Consider the following 19,884-nt stretch of genomic DNA (forward strand, 5'->3'; position numbering starts at 1 on the left):
GATATTTACAATACACGCGATTAAAAAGCAAAATGTAATAATGATGCAATAATATTTACAAACTTACCCCTGCATCGGGTAGTCTAGGAATGCACTGAAACAAGAAAAAACACATGTCTTAGAACTCGCACTACCGTGTGTACTAATAAAGTCCGTCCCGTCGGATAATAGACTTGCATTACAAGCAATATTATGTGCGTATAACAGAAAGTATTACATTCTGGCAAGGACAGATGTTGATTACACGTTCTGGTAGTTAACACAAATATAAATAATTTTAATTCCCATTCTCTGGATCGAACTAATCTAATGGCCGACGCATCACTAACACACAAATGAAGACACAAGTTTTTTAAATGTTGAGCGCACAAATCAATAGCAAAACCCAATGCACATCTATTATCATTAGATGCTGATTTTAATCTAAAAAACGTAATGCAATTCACTGAATTGAAATGAAAAGAAGAAAGACGGACCGCCGCGCGTTGATAGGAACAGACTGAAACGATCGAACGTTCGTAGCGTGCACTCAGCATGTGAACTAGTTCCATGCGATAAAAAAGTTGTTTATACACAAACCCCGATAAACCCGCTGAGATGGAATTGCAACATGATGTGTAAATATAATTCTGCACTCTTCTGCACGCATTCGCAAATGTCTCTATAACTCACGTTAAGGAATTATCTCGCAACAAATTCAAAAACAGGGTGATAAAGAATTAAATTTTGCACCTGCAAAAATTATTGGGACACCGCGTTTGCCTGTTACCTATACCGAAAAACAACAATTTCTAGACCATCGAGTACTACGGCGTACACACAACTTTAAATATAACTCGCGTAACGGAATTTTTCCGCAATAAATTTCAATACACAGAGATACAGAATTAAATTCTGCATCTGGGGAAATAATTCCGAACTTATTGTGACACCGCGTTCACGTGTTAGATAAAAAAAACTAGAATTCCTAGCGCAAAGAGTACTACGGTGCACACACACAACTCTCAATATAACTCGCGTTATGGAATTTTCTTGCAATAAATTTCGATACAAGGAGATGCAAAAATTATTCTGCATCTGGAAAAATTATTCCGAACTTATTGTGACACCGCGTTCGCGTGTTATACTAAAAAACTACAATTCCTAGCGCCACGAGTAGTACGGCGCACACACACAACTTTCAATATAATTCGCGCAAAGGAATTTTCTCGCAATAAATTTCTATACGGGAAGATACAGAATTAAATTCTGCAGATGGGAAAATTCTTCCGAACTTACTGTGACACCGCGATCGCGTGTTATACTAAATAAAACTACAATTCCTAGCGCAACGAGTACTACTATCTAAGAGATGAAATTTTAATTCTACCGCTGCCCTTGTACGGTGCCCTGAATACGAGTCACTTCGACCGCCGCCCTTGTACGGTGCCCTCAATACAAGTCAATTCTACCGGTACCCACGTACGGTGCCCTGAATACGAGTCACTTCTACCGCTACCCTCGTACGGTGCCCTGAATACGAGTCACTTCTACCGCTGCTCTTGTACAGTGCCCTGAATACGAGTCACTTCTACCGCTGCCCTCTTTTAAACAGAGAAATTTAGAAATTTATTTAAACAAGAAATTTAGTCAATGTTTGTTTAGATCAAGGAAAACAAATGTACATGGCGTTTAAAAAGAAAATGCCATGTTTAAAAAGGAAAACTTCAGGAAACATCAGGAAAAACGTTCAACCGTGTTATTCGACCGAACATAACTATAAATACGATTTTTACACTGTTTTTTGACCACAAAATGAAATTTATGGCACAAAAACAGCTATTTTTCAAAGACATTTTAGGGCACTTCCGGAAGGGTTAGAGGGTTAAAAAGGGATGCATCATGTAGATATACTCTTAAACTCTAAAACAACGATAAGAAATTTCAAGAAAGTCTATTAGTTCACGAGATACAGGGTGCTTTCTACACCATGTTTTTAATTTTTTTGAAAAACAGCTATTTTTGAAGATCATTTTAGGGCACTTCCGGAAGAGACAAAGGATTTAAAGTGGGTGTATCATGTAGATACACTCTCCAAATCTAATATGACGTTAAAAAACTTCAAGAAAGTCAGTTAGTTCACGAGATACAGGGTGTTTTCCACTCTATGTTTTCCAACTTTGTGGAAAACACTAATTTTTAAATAGAATTTTAGGGCACTTTCAAAAGGGCTGGCAAATTGAAAATATATGCATCCTGTAGAGGGACTTTCGAACTCTAATACAATGGTGAGAAACTTTTAAAAAATTAATTAGTTCACGTTATACAGGGTGTTTTTCACACTATGTTTTCATACTTGCACAGATTTAGGCGAAGGACATTGAAATTATGATTCACAGACAGTTTATGAGCAACATTTAATTGTCAAAGCGATTTCAGAATTAAAAATATAAAAGAATAATATCAGCTGAGAAAAATACGCGCAACTAAACGATCAGCACTGTGAAACCAACATTTTGTAGAGAGACTGAAAACGCATCCGAGGGCATGCAACAATTTTGAGTTATTATGGTACTTTCGTTACATACGATAAAAGATAGAAATGTTTTGGAATATTCACAAACTTGCCAATATTGCAGGTAACCAAAGGTAGTACTGAAGCTGAAAGAACACGCGTGTAAGACCCTCGCATAGTACACACGTATTAAGTCCGTTCCGTCGGTTAATTGTATTGCATTGCAAGTGGTATTTTGACTCACAATGATCCTATCACTGCGAGCAAGTAAACTTTCTTAAGCACCCGTGAAATCCTGCCGAGGACCGACGCTAATTATAGGTACTCCAAATTAACAATTGTATACATATATTCAATTCCAATTTTCATCATCGAAAAAATCCAATAGCCAACGGATCACTAACGTACAAATGAAGATACAAGTTTTATTATCGATTCACGCACAAATCATCGTTAGAAAAATACCTAAACAAAACAACTTAACACGTCTATTGTTATTAAGTGCTGATATTTATGCCAACTTTTATCAATAAAATGTAATGCAATTAATTTAATTGAAATGTAAGAAAGAAAGGTGCAGAGCCGCGTGCAGGTAAGAATTGACTAAAACGCGAAACGTTTGTAGCGCGAACTGGTTAAAGCCGACAAAAAAGTTGTTTATACACAAACCACAATAAGAAGGTAGAAATGAACACAAAACAAATCTCAAATGCAGAACTCTTGCGCTATTAAAAAACACAACGGTGGTAAAATAGCGCAAACGGTTCAGAAATAACGCGCAATTTCCAAAGTAAATTTACGAAAATGACAAAACTCACAGATTTTTGAGGCCGGCGGAGACCCACCGCTTATAAAAATTCTTGCGTTATTAAAATTTGCAAGCGGCATTGAAATGTCGCCAATATTGGATCAACCAGATACCGGCAAGAAACTGGCTGCAAACTGTTCAAGTAACGACGAGACAGTTTATGATATGCAATAGATGCGCAAAGCCAGTACGTCGATGGCACGCGACCTTGTGCGCGAATTGCGTGAGGGGATTCTCTTGCGAAGCATTCCTCGCGGCGAATGCGATAAGAAAGTGAAAGTTGTGTTCAAAATAAACACAAATCCACGAATCTCCACGTTTGCTGATAAATATAAAAATGCGCAATATAATTCTATTTTATGATTTGAATTATTAATAGTAATGAAAAAATAAAATTCAATTTACGTGAATTTAATTTCGTATTTAGATTAATATTCGAGTATTGAATAATCAATACTCAACTCTTTCTTACGATTGTCCATGTTCTTTTTATTTACAAATAGAAAGGAACAGATTGAAAATTCATAAACTTCGAAAAATTCTCTATAAGAAAAACTAGTTAAATTGGAAATTTAAGGGATTAAATTTTAATTCATAAGAAAAATGGGCAATTTGTGAATATCTTCTAAACTAAAAGAGATAGCAACCAGAAAATTATAGATTTTGGAAGATTGGAAAATTCTCTATAGGGTGTTACAAACGTAAAATTGCATTATTTAAAAATCAATAAAAGTAAGAAATTTAGTAAGTAAGAAATTTTTGTTTATATCAAGGAAAACAAATGTACAGGGTGTTACAAAATAAAAATTCCATGTTTAAAAAGGAAAACTTCAGGAAACATCAGGCGTTCAACCGTGTTATTCGATCGAAAATAACTATAAATACGATTTTTACACTGTTTTTTGACCAGAAAATGAAATTTTTTAAAGGCATTTTAGGGCACTTCCGGAAGGGTTAGGTGGTTGAAAATGGATGCATCGTGTAGATAAACTCTTAAACTCTAATACGACGGTAAGAAATTTCAAGAAAGTCTATTAGTTCACGAGATACAGGGTGTTTTCTACACCATGTTTTTAATTTTTTTGAAAAACAGCTATTTTTAAAGGGCATTTTAGGGCACTTCCGAAAGGGTTAAAGGGTTGAAAGGGAGTGCATCGTGTACATACACTCTCCAACTCTAATATGAAATTAAGAAACGTCAAAAAAGTCTATTAGTTCATAAGATACAGGGTGTTTTCCACACCATGTTTGAAATTTTTTTTAAAAACAGCTATTTTTGAAGGGCATTTTAGGGCACTTCCGTAAGGGTTAGAGGATTGAAAGGGGATGCATCGTGTAGATAAACTCTTGATCTCTAATATGAATTTAAGAAACTTCAAAAAAATCTATTAGTTCACGAGATACAGGGTGTTTTTCACACCATGTTTTTAATTGTTTATTCAAACAGCTATTTTTGAACGGCGTTATAGGACACTTCCAACAGGGTTAGAGGGTTGAAAGGGGGTACACCGTGTAGATATACTCTCCAACTGTAATATGACGTTAAGAAACTTCAAGAAAGTCTATTATTTCACAAAATACAGGGTGTTTTCCACAGCATGTTTATAATTTTTTTTAAACAGCTATTTTTAAAATCATTTTAGGGCACTTCCGGAAGGGTTAGAGGGTTAACAACATGAGCATCGTGTACATAAACTCTGGAACTGTAATATAACGATAAGAAACTTGAAAAAGGTCAATTTGTTTACAAGATACCGGATGTTTTCCACACCATGTTTTCAAAGTTTCGAGAAATGATAATTTTTAAAGGGCATTTCAGGGCACTTCCAAAGGAAATTTTCCGAAGGAAAATAGGAAAAATACACAAACGAAATAAATTGACAAATAATTAATTAATTTGATCGCAAAATTAAGATTTTCTTTGCAACGCGTTCTTTAGATACACTTCAAACAAGGTAAAATGTGCCGGACGACGGTATCGCACATGCATAAACGAAAAACATTGAAACCACGGTTTACAAACAATTTAGGAACAATATTTAATTGTCAATGCGATTGCAGAATTAAAAATACAAAAGAATAATGCCAGCTGAAAAAATACGCGCGATTAAAAGGAACGATTTGCACGGTGAATCCGATATTCTGTAGAGAGACTGAAAACGCTTCCGAGGGCATGCGACAATTTTGAATTATTACGGTACTCTCCTTACATACGATTAAAAATAAAAATACGTCGATAATTATACCAGATTATAAAATGTCATGCAGTTCCTTGAATAAAAGAAATGAAAAAAAGAAAGGTGGCGAGCCGCGTGCAGGTAAGAACGTTCGAACGTTTGTCGCGCTAGCGCAGCAGAATTGACCTGGTTCAACGCGATAACAGAAGGTGTTTAGTCACCAATACCAATATTAAATGGCAGCAATATCTTAATCGAAAACAACGCGATTTACCGAATTAACTCTTCGTCGTTGCGACTCGCGAGAAGCACCGCGAAGGGGGTACGCGAACCGAAGTCGACTGTGTCCCCGCAAAGCCGAATGAGAAGGCGCGACTGCCCGAATTCAATACACTTAAGTAGTATCGGTGCGCGTGAGTTCACACGGCAAAGAGATTGGCGGATGTAAACAAACAATTTGATAAAACACAATGTGAGGTACAAAATCGCGTGATCTCAACGGGCACGCAACTCGCCAGTGAAGACGAGGTGCACCTACTACTACCAACAGACAAAAGGCGGCAATAAAAGAATTTATAATTTCAATATAAATTTGCGCATTTTACCGACATCTTCGCTGAAATTGAAGAATTAAATTTAAGTAAACATGACGGCGCATCGCATAATTTCACACGCACGCAATTTCCACAGCAAAATGACAAAAATTACACAAATTACCTACTTTTGACAATTCGCGCACGTCTCTATGGTATGTATGGTAATAAAGAAACACAACCGGCAGAAACAGAAAATGCGTTATATCAAGGTGATTGAGATTATTATTGGGTTTACTTACTTGTTAGTACCAGCGCTGGAACACATCCACCGTAAACGAAAAAGACAAAAATCCAGAACCAAGGTAATTTCCGATGGCACTTCCCTCACGAACAAATACACTATATTTGCATTCCGCGAATATTTTATACGCAATAAATCATTAGCGAAACACAATAGACATCAATAATCACTTAGAAAATCGAATATAATACGCGTTACCGAGCTAAATCCAAAAAAGCGTACGCGTGTGAACCATCCGTCGGATACAGCGAAACTAATTTTGTTTCTGCAGCGTGCGCAAACAGTACACGCATCGGCATCGCACGGTCAGGTATACAGTACAAAACTATACACAACTATCGTATGTTATCAACTGAAAATAAGAGATAAGAACAAACCGGTCGAATTCCAGTGCGGTGTAAGATCGCAAGACTTTAGACACCACCACAAACAAACATTGGACGTGTAATTGCGTGAATAGAATATAAATTTGTTTACCTTTTCTTTCATTTAAATTTCTTCCAAACATTTTTAACAATTATTTTCGTCAAAATAAGATCAAAATAAACCTTACCCTATTATTACGAATTATTTTCCACCACTTTTATTCTTCCGATTGTAATATTTTACAACACGTTCAGGACAATCCTTATAAGAACATGTAAATCCAATTCAAATCCAATAGCCGTCGGACACACACACGAGTTTTATAATCATTTAACACGTAACTCTTGGTTAGCAAAACACTGTAGATGTCTGTTGTCATTAACTGCCGATATTTATACCTCTATTAATCGATAAAATGTAATGCAATTAATTTGATTAAAATAAATGAAAGAAATATGATAAGCCGCGTGCAAGTCACTCTAAAACACATTAATAAAACACGTCAACATCGAAGAAAATAATAAAACACTATCGAACAGCTGAATGTAATCTCAAACAGCAAAACGCAAAATCAACTTCAATACAATGAGCGACATCTAGCGTCAGCTGACATGAGTAGGTGATTATACAGCTGGAGGCTTCACAATATCGCTGTCTGGTCCAATTTCGTTCCTGTGTTTACGATGTTTTCCAGTTCAGTCCGTGCTTGTGCGCCCACGTCCATGCAATGCGAGACGCCCGCAAACGTTGCGAGGAATGAGTAATGCACCGCCGGCTTTGAACGTATTTTGAAGTGCAGTCCATTACCTAGTAAATCCACGTTCAGCTCTCCCACGAAGATGGGATCCCTGTTCGACGGCTACGAACAGCAGTATTCAACGCTCACTGCTGATATCACTGCTCAAATTGGTATTTTGGGCACATCTACCACAAGTATGTGACTTCTAATCTTTTTCCTATATGCTTTGCATCTATATAAAATTGGTTTATTTCATAAATTCATAGAAGACCGAAGACAGCTTATATCAGACATTGAGAAACATGTGGAAGAAGCTCAGGAATTGGCAAGTTTTATAATAATATCCACTTTTCCAATGCTAATTTAGATATCTTGTTGTATGTGTAGCTTGAACAAATGGATCTTGAGGTGAGAGAGGTTGACACTAACAAGAGACAGCGCTGCAGGACCAAGCTGGACTGCTACAGGGCAGAGCTAAAACGTCTAACTCTAGAATACATCAAAGCTAGGTCCATCAAGCAGGTGGGGTATGAGTCCGCTGAAGATTTGAACGACGTGAGGATTGCCAGTGACCAAAAGCAGCGTCTGCTGGAAAATTCCGAGCGCATTGAGCGGACTGGTAAGCGTCTGGAGGAGGGCTATCGCGTTGCCCTGGAAACGCAAGAAATCGGTAATAAAGTCCTACATGATTTGCACGGCCAACGTGAGACGATACAACGATCTAGAAATAGAGTAAGTCAACATGATACTCATTTATCTTTTCTTTGCGATAAATATAAATGCGCGTGTTGTTTTCTGTCCAAATATAGTTACGGGAAACAAACGAAGATCTGAGCCGATCTTCGCGAATCATGAACTCAATGCTCATGCGTGCCATTCAACAGCGAATCGTCCTGTACACAGTGGGTGCCTGTTTCGTAATAACGTTCATTGTAGGATTGTACCTCGGCTTCAACAAATAAGTGCCAGCCTGACAACGTGATCGCCAATGGGAAGAAATGTACAAATTAGACTTAGTCAAAGACGTGCGTCTCGAGGTGCGGCTCGGGACGTTATGGCAGCTGGGATTATTTGAACCAAAGATGAGTCACACTAAATTTAAATATTTTTGATTCAATCAAATCACGATTAGCATTGTTGAGAGATTCAAACAAAAGCAACTTGAGCAAAATAGGGCAATACATTGCAATTCACGCCAATAGTTAAGGGTTAAGCCAACCAGTAATAATGGAATTGCAACCAATGATATTCAGGTGCTTAAAGTTATCAGTTAGCTGCGTTTATTTGCGTACCATTTGTATGGCAATCATTCATTTGATTTACTTATTATTAGTATTTATTTAGTAAGCAAAAGGTGGTATTACTGTGTTACTTTGGACTGACTATATATTTATTCACGTTGATTGTTCTAGCGCGCGATTAATAATGTAAAAACGGAAACCGAGTAACAATATTCTAAGCTAAGCGAGTGTTACTGTAAAAGTGGCGAAAACAAAAGAAGCGATATAAATACTATGAGAAATAAACACATTCCATTTCCTGTTACGCTGACGTTTTACTATCTGAAAACCTGTCATGTCATAATTGTGTACAATGGGGAAGTTGCCGTTTATTTTATGCATATTTTTACTTTTACAAATGTGCGTGTGGGGAGAAGATGGTCAAGAGCCTCCAACGCACCACATAATAAGACACACACATAATCACACACTCGGTGTTTTCGAAAAAGCTGGAGTCGTCACAAATTCGGAAATCTGCACCAATATTGCTCTGTAAGCATGCGTTCTTTCCCTAGATTTCCTCCAATTTTAATCATTTACAGAGATATCCTCGCCGATGATGGATCGGCTGTAGACGCCGCCATCGCTGCCCTTCTATGTGAAGGCATCACTAATCCACAGAGTATGGGAATCGGGGGAGGTTTCCTAATGTCGATTTACGACGCCGCCACTCAGAAAGTCGATGTGTTAAACGCTAGAGAAGTGGCCCCACTGGCTGCATACCCTGAAATGTTTTCCAAACTGCCAAAAACAACAGATAATAAGGATATTGCAATAGGTGGATTGTCTGTGGCTGTGCCCGGTGAATTGATGGGATACTGGGAGGCACATAAGAGGTACGGAAAGATAAGTTGGTACGACCTGTTCAGGCCTGCTATTGATCTCGCAGCCACAGGTCAACGCGTTACTCCGTACACGGCAGATATGATTAGAAAGATCCAGGAAGATATTTCTAAATCAACAAGCATGAAGTGAGTTGGTGCAGTACTGCGGTTGTTAGGTCAGTAAAGTATCTTGTCTTTTCGCAGGGTATTGCTTACCAACCCAGAAACGAAGAATTTATATAAAGTTGGCGAGATCATGCAACGCCCTACATTAGCTGACACGTTGGAAGTAATTGCACAGAATGGACCAAATGCCTTGTACGATGGATGTCTCACAGATGATTTTGTGCAGGATATTCGTGACAATGGAGGAATAATTACACGCGAAGACTTGCGGAACTACAAGGCCAGTTGGGAAAAACCGGTCGAGCACTTCATAGGCAACTATGCGATTTATTCAGCTGGTATTCCTGGATCGGGGCAGCTGTTAATGTACGTCTTAGATGTGATGGCAAGTAAACTGTGCAATGTGGACGCGTCATTTTGGCATCGTTTTGTTGAGACCTGGAAGTTCGCCTTTGGCATCCGTGCGGGTTACTCCGGGGGTGAGATGTCGGGGGCGGACAAACCCGATTCTAAAGTTGACCCAGCGCTGGTGGAACAAATCTTGACAAAGATTGAAGATACCTGTACTTCCAATGATCCCAAGGACTACCTTCTGGACAACCCTGAGGTTCCAATCGCCGAAGATCATGGCACCTCCCATATTTGCATATATGCCCCAAATGGAGATGCTGTCTCCGTCACATCTACCATTAACTTATCATTTGGAGCTTTGTTTGTTTCCGAGACTACTGGGATAATATTAAATAATGAAATGATTGACTTCTCTATACCAAACCATTACGATTTTAAGAATAGCCAATCAGCTAACCAAATTATCCCCAAACACTACCCAATGTCTACCATGTTACCAACAATCGTCCTGGATCTACGCAAGGGAAGTGTTCGCCTTGTGATAGGAGCAGCTGGTGGTTTTAAAATCCTTAGCGCAACCTCACTTGTTATATTGCAGAACTTGTATATGGGAACTCCTTTGAAAACAGCTATTGCCACAAGAAGATTGCACCATCAACTGAACCCAATGGTTGTAGAATTTGAAGAAGGGTTCGATGAAAAAATACTGATGAAATTACAAAAAATTGGGCACGTGATGCAACCCTTAGACAGTTTAGAACGCACGAATAGCAGTTCAAGTATGGCGACCTATTCCTGCGTAAATGGTATTTCCATTGTGAATGATTTGATCTTTCCTGTGGGTGATCAAAGGCGTCGAACATATGCTGGAGGCTTATAAAAAACATGTTGAGCAAGTGGAGTTGCGAACAAATATTTCGCTGATGACAATCTAATAAAACATGCATAGTAATATAATATACACATCTCTATTAATAAATATATACCTTGACTAGACACATTTCTTTACTTATTCTACTCACGTTCAACTTCACCTGCAGAATTATTATCATCTAATGGCTTGTATAATTGTACGTGTAAGATAGCTATTGCTATTGGCAGTTGGCACACAACACAATTAATCGACTCTGCAACAATCAACGCACATGTTTAGTAAGTGTCCGGCGCGTAACATCTCGACAAATTGGTGAGTGATAGGGGGCGAGGGCGCAGAAGGTAAATCAAATCAATGAAAATGAGAGACATTCTAAGTGGGTGTGGGATTTATAGTGTGCGAAGAGGTGCTGAAAAGTTGTGACGCACGTCTTCGCAGGAGGCCCATATGTTCAATTACGATTGTAATAATGAGTTCGCGTTATCACATTGCCGCAGACCGCGGTGTGGCACAAGCACCCCGATTGATAAAACGCATTTGCGCCACGTGACAAATTGTTATGCGCCCGTTCAAGCGTGAAATGGATTTTGCCCGCACATGCAACACGTCAGGACACGCCAGTCCCTTGGTATAAATAGAGGCGGCTGTGGCCGAAGAAGCATTAGAAGGTGTTTCGACGAAGGCACAACAAGCAGTCGGCAGTCTAATCGCAATCCGTAAACTTTTTCTCAACCGATTCAACTATACAAGTCACTACATAAGAAATTCAAACCTACAATAGTTTTATTTCCACACTCCAGAGCAAGATGCAGGTCATGATGAAGAATGGTAAAAACAGATATTATGGCATGGTAATGTTTCTAATTATATTTTGGACATCGTCGGCGGCCGGCTTCATGGAGAGAGGCGAGCGCACAATGAAGAATCGTGAAGATGATGTGGTACGGTTGGCGGACGAGCAACGAGGTGCGTTTGACAAAGGCATGGTTTACAGAGAAGCGCAAATTATCAGGGCGCCCCTGAGAGATGACAGGTTTGCGGAGCGCGACACGCGCATTGCCATAACACGCGAGGACCAAATAAGGGAAAGAGAAAATAGACGACATAATGCTGACACCCTGGATAGACGAACTAGAAATGAGAATGTAGCGAGGCGTGATCAAATCGAAGGTGAGACCTGCGATTCGCGAAGAAGCATTGGCCGAGATTCTCGAATTGAAGTAGATGAAGCTAAGCGTGTTGAAGACCGAGATACACGAATTCGCCAAATCCGGAATAACGAAGACCGTCTGCAGCGTCAAGAACGACGTGAGGACGGAAACGTTCGCGAGCGAGAAACAGAACGTGGAGACCGTCGTGAAAGGGAAGACGCCAGAGATCGACGCGAAAATGAAGGACGACAATCACGACAAGGACGACGCCTAGCGCGGAATGATCGCATGGCACGCGAAGTACCACGTGTGCGCAGTGAGGAACGCGAGGAGCGCCGTGAAGGTCTTGACCGGGAAAACGTTCAAGAGCGCCAAGAACGTCGAGATGTTGAAACACGTCGTGAGCGAGCGGTAGAGTCTCAGGTTCATCGGGAAGTAAGAGACCGCCGCCAAGAAATGGAAAGCCGCCGAGATCGCCGAGAACCTTTAGAAGATCGAAGGGGATCACTGACAGAACGTCGTGAGCGTATTGAAGACCACCGCGAACGATCGGAAAACCGTGGAGAAAGATTAGAAGATCGCCGAGAACGTATGAGTGACCGCCGAGAACCACTGGAAGACCGACGTGAGCGCAGTGAAGATCTTCGCGAACGAACGGAAGATCGCCGAGAACCACTGGAAGATCGACGTGAACGCACGAGTAACCGCCGAGAACCACTAGAAGATCGCCGAGAACGCATGAGTGACCGCCGAGAACCATTGGAAGATCGACGTGAGCGCCATGAAGATCATCGCGAACGAACGGAAGATCGCCGAGAACGCATGCATGACCGCCGAGAGCCACTGGAAGATCGACGTGAGCGCAATGAAGATCTCCGAGAACGAATGGAAAACCGTAGAGAACGATTGGAAGATCGGCGAGAAAGCATGAGTGACCGCCGAGAACCATTGGAAGATCGACGTGAGCGCAATGAAGATCATCGCGAACGAACGGAAGATCGCCGAGAACGCATGCATGATCGCCGAGAGCCGCTGGAAGACCGTCGTGAGCGCATGGAAGACCGCCGCGAACGGATGGACAATCGTCGCGAGCGACTGGAAGACCGTCGTGAACACACGGAAAACCAGCGCGAGCAGATGGAAAGCCGGCGCGAACGCATGGATGACCGGCGCGAGCAGCTGGGAGACTTTCGTGAACGCACAGAAAACCTCCGCGAGCAGATGGAAAACCGGCGAGAGCGCATGGAAGACCGGCGCGAGCGCATGGAAGATCGTCGCGAGCGCATGGAAAACCGTCGTGAGCGGATGGAAGACCGGCGCGAACAAATGGTCGATCGTCGGGAACCTACAGATAACCGCCGCGACCATATTGAGGACCGGCAGAACCACAGCGAAGACCGTCGCGAACGCATGGAAGATCGCCGCGGGCGGGTGGGCGACCGACGAGAGCGCATGGAAGACCGGCGCGAACGCACAGAAGACCGGCGTGAACGCACAGATGACCGTCGCGAGCGCATGGAAGAACGTCGTGACGATATCACCGAGAGACTTAACATCCGCACCAATGAGCGCACCGAACGCAATCATCGAGACGCCCTCATGGGCCCAATCGAGCAAGTAAGTGACGAATGGTCCAACACCACCATCACAGTCACCAAAGCACTTCTCGTTGTAATTCTGCTGGGTCAGATCATCAACAAAGCCAACAACAAGAAGTAAGACATTAGTTTCAATTTTGCGTAACTGGTTTAACTAAATCTTAATGTTTTGCAGAATAAACCAACTACGAGACTTCATGTCTGTCAAACTGAACAAGGTGTTCTAAGACCACAACCTTGCATAACGCGTGCAAAACATTCTTCGCGCGCCAAGAACAACAAAAGTCTATAAACAACATTCGACGACCTAACGCTATGCTCTATGTACCTTCCAATTATATTGTGAGAGTTGTCTAAAATATCTCATATTGATCGTCATCGTGTCCTGTTGTACCCAGTACGTAGTTCAGTATCCAGTAGTGTAAATGTATCACTGTTAGCAAAGTGTTAAATGCACTCTCCTATACCATACATTTTATCAAGTTGCGACGTATATACGTAGTTGTGTTAGTGGGGTTAGATTCAAAGAAATTCTATAGTTGAAAACTTTAAAAATGTTAAACACACATGTATAACCAATATAATAAATATAATAAAAATATGCGTGTAAAAGAAGTATGGGGATCACTAAATCGAATACGATAAAATTACCTTGCGCTAGCTTATTGCAGACATCGCAAGGTCGCGATAATTTGGTCCAACTCCAATTTGTAGCCTACCAACTGCTGCTGGCGTTCGGCGCACTGCTCGCAGGTGCGATTGGTTATCGTCTTCTGAGCCAGACCATGCACTATCGAGCGCAACCGGTTCTCCCGCTCCTCATACTTTACTTCTAATACATTTACCTGCAATAAGGACAAATACAAACACACAGTGCATTATTCTGGATGATTGTAAAGCGCACCAACCTTCTTGCGCAATGAGACGGTTTCGTTTTCGTTGCCATTGTCAAAGTTGCAATCCTGCAACAAAGTGGTTACACCACTATTGAGCTTATTGTTCAGATGATCCCGCTCGACAGTCACAACAGCAAGTTCCTCCTTCGCAGACATCAGTTGCTGTTGGAGTGTTGTTAAACTAACCGCTTGCAATTCGAGTTTTTCCCGCAGGGGTGTTACGCTCGCGAGATAGTTACTCATCTCGCGTTCGTGAGCTTCTTGTAACGTATTCAACTATAAAGACAACATTGATCACTTATAGATTCATTTACTACAAACAATTCTAAAGACATACATCCTGTAAACGCTTCGCCTTCAACGCTCGGAAGTCACTTTCAACCCGAGCTAGCTGTGCTTTAATTTTTTCGTTTTCTCCGCCGGAAGAAGTGTCGGTTTCATCACCCACCGACGGCGGCGGTGAAGTATACGTCATCAAAGCGGTTTTGTTCTCCGCCGAAGTTTTCTTCTCGCCGAAGTTTGTCCTTAAAGAGCCCTCCCGTTCCTTCTGCAGTCTTCTATTGGTTTTCCTCAGCTCGTCCAGATCCTTTTGAGCTTTAAGAATGATCTTTTCTTTCGCCACTACTTCAGCTTGATAACCGCGTATTGTCGCTAGCAAATGTGCATCCTCCTTGGGCTCGGCCTTTTTGGCCGCCTTTGTCCCTCGCTCATTGTGTACCGGTTCAGTTTGAGACTCTCGATTAGTGGTGTCCTTCGCAGGAATCTTTTCATTAATATACTCCCTCGTCTGTGTGTATACATCGTAAGTGTCACCCTTCCGCTTGAGCTGAGACTTCAGGTCGTTGACGTGCAACTCCAAATCCTCGATGTGACTTTCGTATTTGAGCTTCATCTGGTTGAACTTCTCCTGCACGTCCTTGAAAACTTTGGAATTCTGTGCATCGCGCATAAGTGCCTCTTGTTCCAAACTCTTGATTCTCTCCTCAAACATTTTTCGCGCGCCATGTTCGTCGTACTTGGATGCAACGATTAGAGCGGATACCGAATCCGGATGTTTGCGAGCAATTATACGCTCCATCTCCTTAATCTGCCGATTGAGATCCATGATGCACTTAGCGTCCTTCTCGACCTGCTGCTTAAACTGTTTCGCCTGCGCGCGCTCCTGATCCAGGAGCTTATTCGCATTGAATTCGTTCTCCTTGAGCTTGTCGCGAATAGTCTGGATCGCTTTCAGGTCCGCCTTGTACTTGGAGAGCACGCTATCCAGGTCGATGACGCGCCGCTCAAGAATATTATTCGCCGTGAGCAGCTCATCGCAGGTGGATCGCAGGTCGGCCTGCGACTTGTTGGCCGCCTCCAACTGCAGCTGCAGAGCAGTTTTCTGCTCCTGCGTATCTTTGAGCACCTCGAGTGCGTTGGCCAACTCAGCGGCGCCCAACGTCCGCTGATGTTGCTTGAGATCGTTAAGTTCGTGCTGGCGGAGCGGACAAGAACGTAAAACATAGTCATTATGCGTCAACATCGGAAATCAGTTTTGGTCAATAAACCGAAAAACCAGTTGGAGTGCGGGACATAAAAACAACATTCCCACAAGTCGGGCGGAAAGTTTACGCGTTTATGCAAATCGGCCTGAACTTGACCGTTCGTTAGCCGCTGTTTATTAGTCTCATCTCACAACGGCCCACATGACACTATGAGATAACGAATCAGAATATCAATTTTGAGCGAACAACTTGCAGAAAACAAGATCCCCACAACTATAAAAAAAAAGTGGTTGCCCACTGCCCCAAATAAACCCGCAGCAAATAGTTCGCGAGGCTAAGCAAACGACAGGTCATCGAAGTGCTTTAAAATGTTTTTCAACAAAAATCAGTTCGTTAGAATAACGAGCGGCGAGTCGGGTGAGAGAAGTCTGCTATAAAAGGCGCACGACTGAAATGTAATGTAGTCGTGTCGCGAGACTGCAGTATGAAGTTGATTCTCGTTTTGAGCTTGGCCCTTGTGGTCTCCACCGCAGTGCTTGCCAAACCTAATAAGGAAGTAGCAAAAGAAAAGCCTGTCGAAGAGTCCATCGAAGAAGGAGACCCTACCCTCAACGATGACATACATCCGGAGGAGATTACCAAAACCCACACCGATGAAGATATCAAATCAAAATCTCTTCCAAAGGGTTTAAAAATCGCCGAAATTGAAGAAGAATATACACCTGAAGCGGTACCAGAAGCCAGAGTTTCTTATGACGGCAGTCAACTGCTGCGAGTCGTCCTGGATTCAAAGGATAAGAAGAAAATCATAGGAAAATTGAGAGATACACGTGGTAGGATAGGAAAACAATTCTTTTTGAACGCAAACAATAATTCTCCCTATTTTACTATTTTAGATATTTCCATGTGGGGTGGTAATCAAACTGCAGTGGACATTTTGGTGCGCCCAGATTCAAAGGACACCGTGCTAAAAAGTTTGGCTAGCAACACCATCAACTACGAGGTCGTCATTGAAGACGTCCAGAAAGCCATTGACGAAGAAAACCCGGTACAAGAAGATGACGAGTTAGAGAACAGGCAAGGCAAGTGTCAAATGCATTTAATTAAATTTAACTTGTACTGATTAAAAGCGTTGAGTGATTTTCCAGTGCGAAAAGTGCCAGGCAATGGTTATCTCGCCACGGGCAATGGCATTGACTTATGGCCAGTTGCAAATTTGGGTCCGTACATGACCTCATCAAGCATTACTTATGTGACTAACATGCATTACGATCGCTCAAAGTTTAAACCAATTATTTGTATGCACCATGTGCACCACATGCATTAACAGCACTTGATTGAGATTCAGATGCGTCAACAATCCAAATTAACACTGCGTTGTTTGCTCTCTAGGTCATCAGATGACTTGGAATTCCTACCACCGCGTAAGCACCATTCACAGTTACCTGGACTACTTAGGACAGACATATCCAAATCTGGTCAGTACGCAGGTGATCGGCACCAGCCACAAAGGGCGCCCGCTTAAGCTCGTCAAGATCTCGAATGGAAAGTCGGGTAACAAAGCCATCTTCGTCGATGGTGGCATGCATGCACGCGAATGGATCTCACCCGCATCAGTTTCATACATAATCAATGATTTGGTACTGAACTTCGATTCGTTACCGAATGATTTGCAGAATTTAGACTGGTATATTCTGCCAGTTGCCAATCCCGATGGTTATGAGTATTCACACGAGACTGACCGATTATGGAGGAAAAATAGAGCGTACAATGGACAGTGTCACGGTACTGATCTAAATCGCAACTTCGGGTAATTTTTATATAATCACACACAAATCGTATCTTAGTCTACTCTCAAAACGTTACTTTTTACAGATATAAATGGGGCGGTCGCGGAAGTGGACACAATCCATGTCAAGAGATCTACGCGGGTACCGGGCCCTTCTCTGAACCAGAGTCCAACGCAATTCGTAACTTTATTACCTACACGAAAGCCAACTGGCAAGGCTACGTTTCCTTCCATTCATACGGACAATACATTCTGTATCCATGGGGTTACGACAAGTTTGTAACAAGCGATTATCAAGATATGAGCAGAGTTGCAAAAGCTGCAGCTCAAGTAAGAAAAATAGTTCCAATAAAATAATTCAAATCTCTAACTTTGTTTGCTCAATTTAAGGCAATTCGTGATGCTGGTGGACCGAGTTACACCGTGGGCTCATCGGGAATAACCCTGTATCCAGCCTCTGGTGGTTCGGACGACTGGGCAAAGGGTTCAATCAAAATGAAGTATGCCTACACGATCGAGCTACGCGATACTGGCCGCCACGGTTTCATCCTGCCAGCGAATTACATCAAACCAACTGCAACTGAAGCGTTCGCCGCGCTGCGCGTGGTCGCGAAAGCGGTTGCCGCCATTTAATCGGCACGAACACAAACTGTCCGGTTTATTGACTGATCACTAAATACTATTTACTTACAAGTGTGATTCGTAGTTCGTCTTTGAGTCCTTTGTTGTCATTGAGCAGCATTTTGATCACCCCATCCTTCTTGTCCAATTCATCATCATGTTGATGTTGCAAGCCTTGTAGCACCAGTTCTTTTTCAGAGTGTACAGCAAGTTCTGAGTTTAGAGACACTTGCTTCTCGCCAAGACTCTGTACACTTGAACTTCTGCTGACATTAGACTGTTTTTGAGATCCACTTTTTCCATTCATCTTATCACTTGTAATACTGATTTTGGTTGCATCAAGTGTTGTATTTGAATCAAACTCCATGCTGTAGTTGTCAGCCTCAGTCAGCACAATAGACTGTGTGGTAAGTTCTTTTGGTTGTATGTTCACCTCAACTGCTTTTAATGATTCAGTATCACTATCACTGGTGCTGGCTTGAGACTTATCATCCAAGGGTAGAGGGCTTAAACTCTTTGGTGTGGGCGTGGAATGATCCGACTTTCCGTTCTCGCTCACGTCCGAGAAATTCGAAGTCTTTGAACGTTGGCTCAACTGTTCAAAGCTTTTTGAGCTTTCCATATAAATCTTTTCCGCCTCTCTCATAATCTCATCAATTGAAAGCTGACCAATATCTTTCTGATACTGACCAAGTGGACTCTTAGCACTGAGCCGACTAATCTCCTCTAGAATGCTGGGGATGTCAACGTCGTCCTCGAGTTCTTCGGCTTCTTGCTCGTGCTCCAGGTACTCAGCAAGCGAGCTGGAAGTGTCCCGCTCGCTTTGTCTACCACCGCCGGAGCTCGGAGCCGACGTCTTAAGCCACCAGAAATTAGCAGCGGCGGGCGTCTGCTTGGTTTCCATGTTCACGCACACCTCGGGGTGCGAGGTTTATTGATAAAACTAATAGACACTTGTCAGGCGCGGCGCCAACACAAAACACCTCACAAATTACAAATTTGTTTACACCTGCCTTTTTATACTACTGACACCCGTCCTTGATTTGTTTTTCTGGGGGCTTTCTAGTGAATATGAAGAAGATGGCACCACTGTCTGACAGTGACGCCAATGCATTTTCAAACTTTTTGGCCAGTCGCAAAACGAAGAAAACGTAAAATATTCGTTAGTCACAAAATATTTAAAATGGATAAACCTAATAAAATAGCAGTAAATTAATTAAAGAACGTTTTATTCTAATTGTTATTTAACCCCAAAGTGAATTTTAAGTTAACAGCCGTAAAATGAGTAAACTTCATCGATAAGGCTTTCACGATTCTTCATTGATTTAGGTACGATCACATTTAGAATATTTGAATAAAAATTATGCACTATTATATATTTTTTGTTTGGAAATGTATTCTCGCGATTGGAACGTTGTCATTGGGAATTTTCTGAGGCTTAGCTTAGGACAACACTTAAAAGTTCATCT

At 41.7% G+C, this 19,884-nt stretch overlaps 5 protein-coding genes across 5 annotated transcripts; 4 read left to right on the forward strand and 1 right to left on the reverse strand.

Moving 5' to 3' along the window:
• Nucleotides 1-7,310: 7,310 nt before the first annotated feature.
• Vti1a (Vesicle transport through interaction with t-SNAREs 1a) lies at nucleotides 7,311-8,966 on the forward strand. The gene is made up of 4 exons (XM_065303828.1): nucleotides 7,311-7,615; nucleotides 7,688-7,746; nucleotides 7,809-8,153; nucleotides 8,231-8,966. Exons 1-4 carry the CDS (start codon nucleotides 7,522-7,524, stop codon nucleotides 8,381-8,383), a joined length of 651 nt encoding a protein of 216 aa, XP_065159900.1. The 5' UTR covers nucleotides 7,311-7,521; the 3' UTR covers nucleotides 8,384-8,966.
• LOC135792807 (glutathione hydrolase 1 proenzyme-like) lies at nucleotides 8,966-10,998 on the forward strand. Its single transcript, XM_065303590.1, has 3 exons — nucleotides 8,966-9,193; nucleotides 9,244-9,672; nucleotides 9,730-10,998. Exons 1-3 carry the CDS (start codon nucleotides 9,015-9,017, stop codon nucleotides 10,880-10,882), a joined length of 1,761 nt encoding a protein of 586 aa, XP_065159662.1. The 5' UTR covers nucleotides 8,966-9,014; the 3' UTR covers nucleotides 10,883-10,998.
• LOC135792657 (centrosomal protein of 162 kDa) lies at nucleotides 10,952-19,453 on the reverse strand. The gene is made up of 5 exons (XM_065303357.1): nucleotides 18,486-19,453; nucleotides 14,859-15,995; nucleotides 14,534-14,797; nucleotides 14,277-14,470; nucleotides 10,952-11,129 (listed from the first exon to the last, which is right to left on the reverse strand). The coding sequence occupies exons 1-4, from the start codon at nucleotides 19,317-19,319 to the stop codon at nucleotides 14,288-14,290; spliced, it is 2,418 nt and encodes an 805-aa protein (XP_065159429.1). The 5' UTR covers nucleotides 19,320-19,453; the 3' UTR covers nucleotides 10,952-11,129; nucleotides 14,277-14,287.
• LOC135792736 (trichohyalin-like) lies at nucleotides 11,519-14,240 on the forward strand. Its single transcript, XM_065303469.1, has 2 exons — nucleotides 11,519-13,742; nucleotides 13,801-14,240. Exons 1-2 carry the CDS (start codon nucleotides 11,683-11,685, stop codon nucleotides 13,850-13,852), a joined length of 2,112 nt encoding a protein of 703 aa, XP_065159541.1. The 5' UTR covers nucleotides 11,519-11,682; the 3' UTR covers nucleotides 13,853-14,240.
• LOC135792885 (carboxypeptidase B-like) lies at nucleotides 16,458-18,493 on the forward strand. Its single transcript, XM_065303713.1, has 5 exons — nucleotides 16,458-16,838; nucleotides 16,902-17,087; nucleotides 17,398-17,815; nucleotides 17,881-18,124; nucleotides 18,185-18,493. The coding sequence occupies exons 1-5, from the start codon at nucleotides 16,490-16,492 to the stop codon at nucleotides 18,425-18,427; spliced, it is 1,440 nt and encodes a 479-aa protein (XP_065159785.1). The 5' UTR covers nucleotides 16,458-16,489; the 3' UTR covers nucleotides 18,428-18,493.
• Nucleotides 19,454-19,884: the final 431 nt, after the last annotated feature.

The sequence above is a fragment of the Atheta coriaria genome, unplaced genomic scaffold, assembly GCF_025399875.1.
Source record: "Atheta coriaria isolate IRGN ID8LTWV9N9 unplaced genomic scaffold, Caltech_Dcor_3.1 hic_scaffold_1_pilon, whole genome shotgun sequence".
In the NCBI taxonomy this organism is placed as follows: domain Eukaryota; kingdom Metazoa; phylum Arthropoda; class Insecta; order Coleoptera; family Staphylinidae; genus Dalotia; species Dalotia coriaria.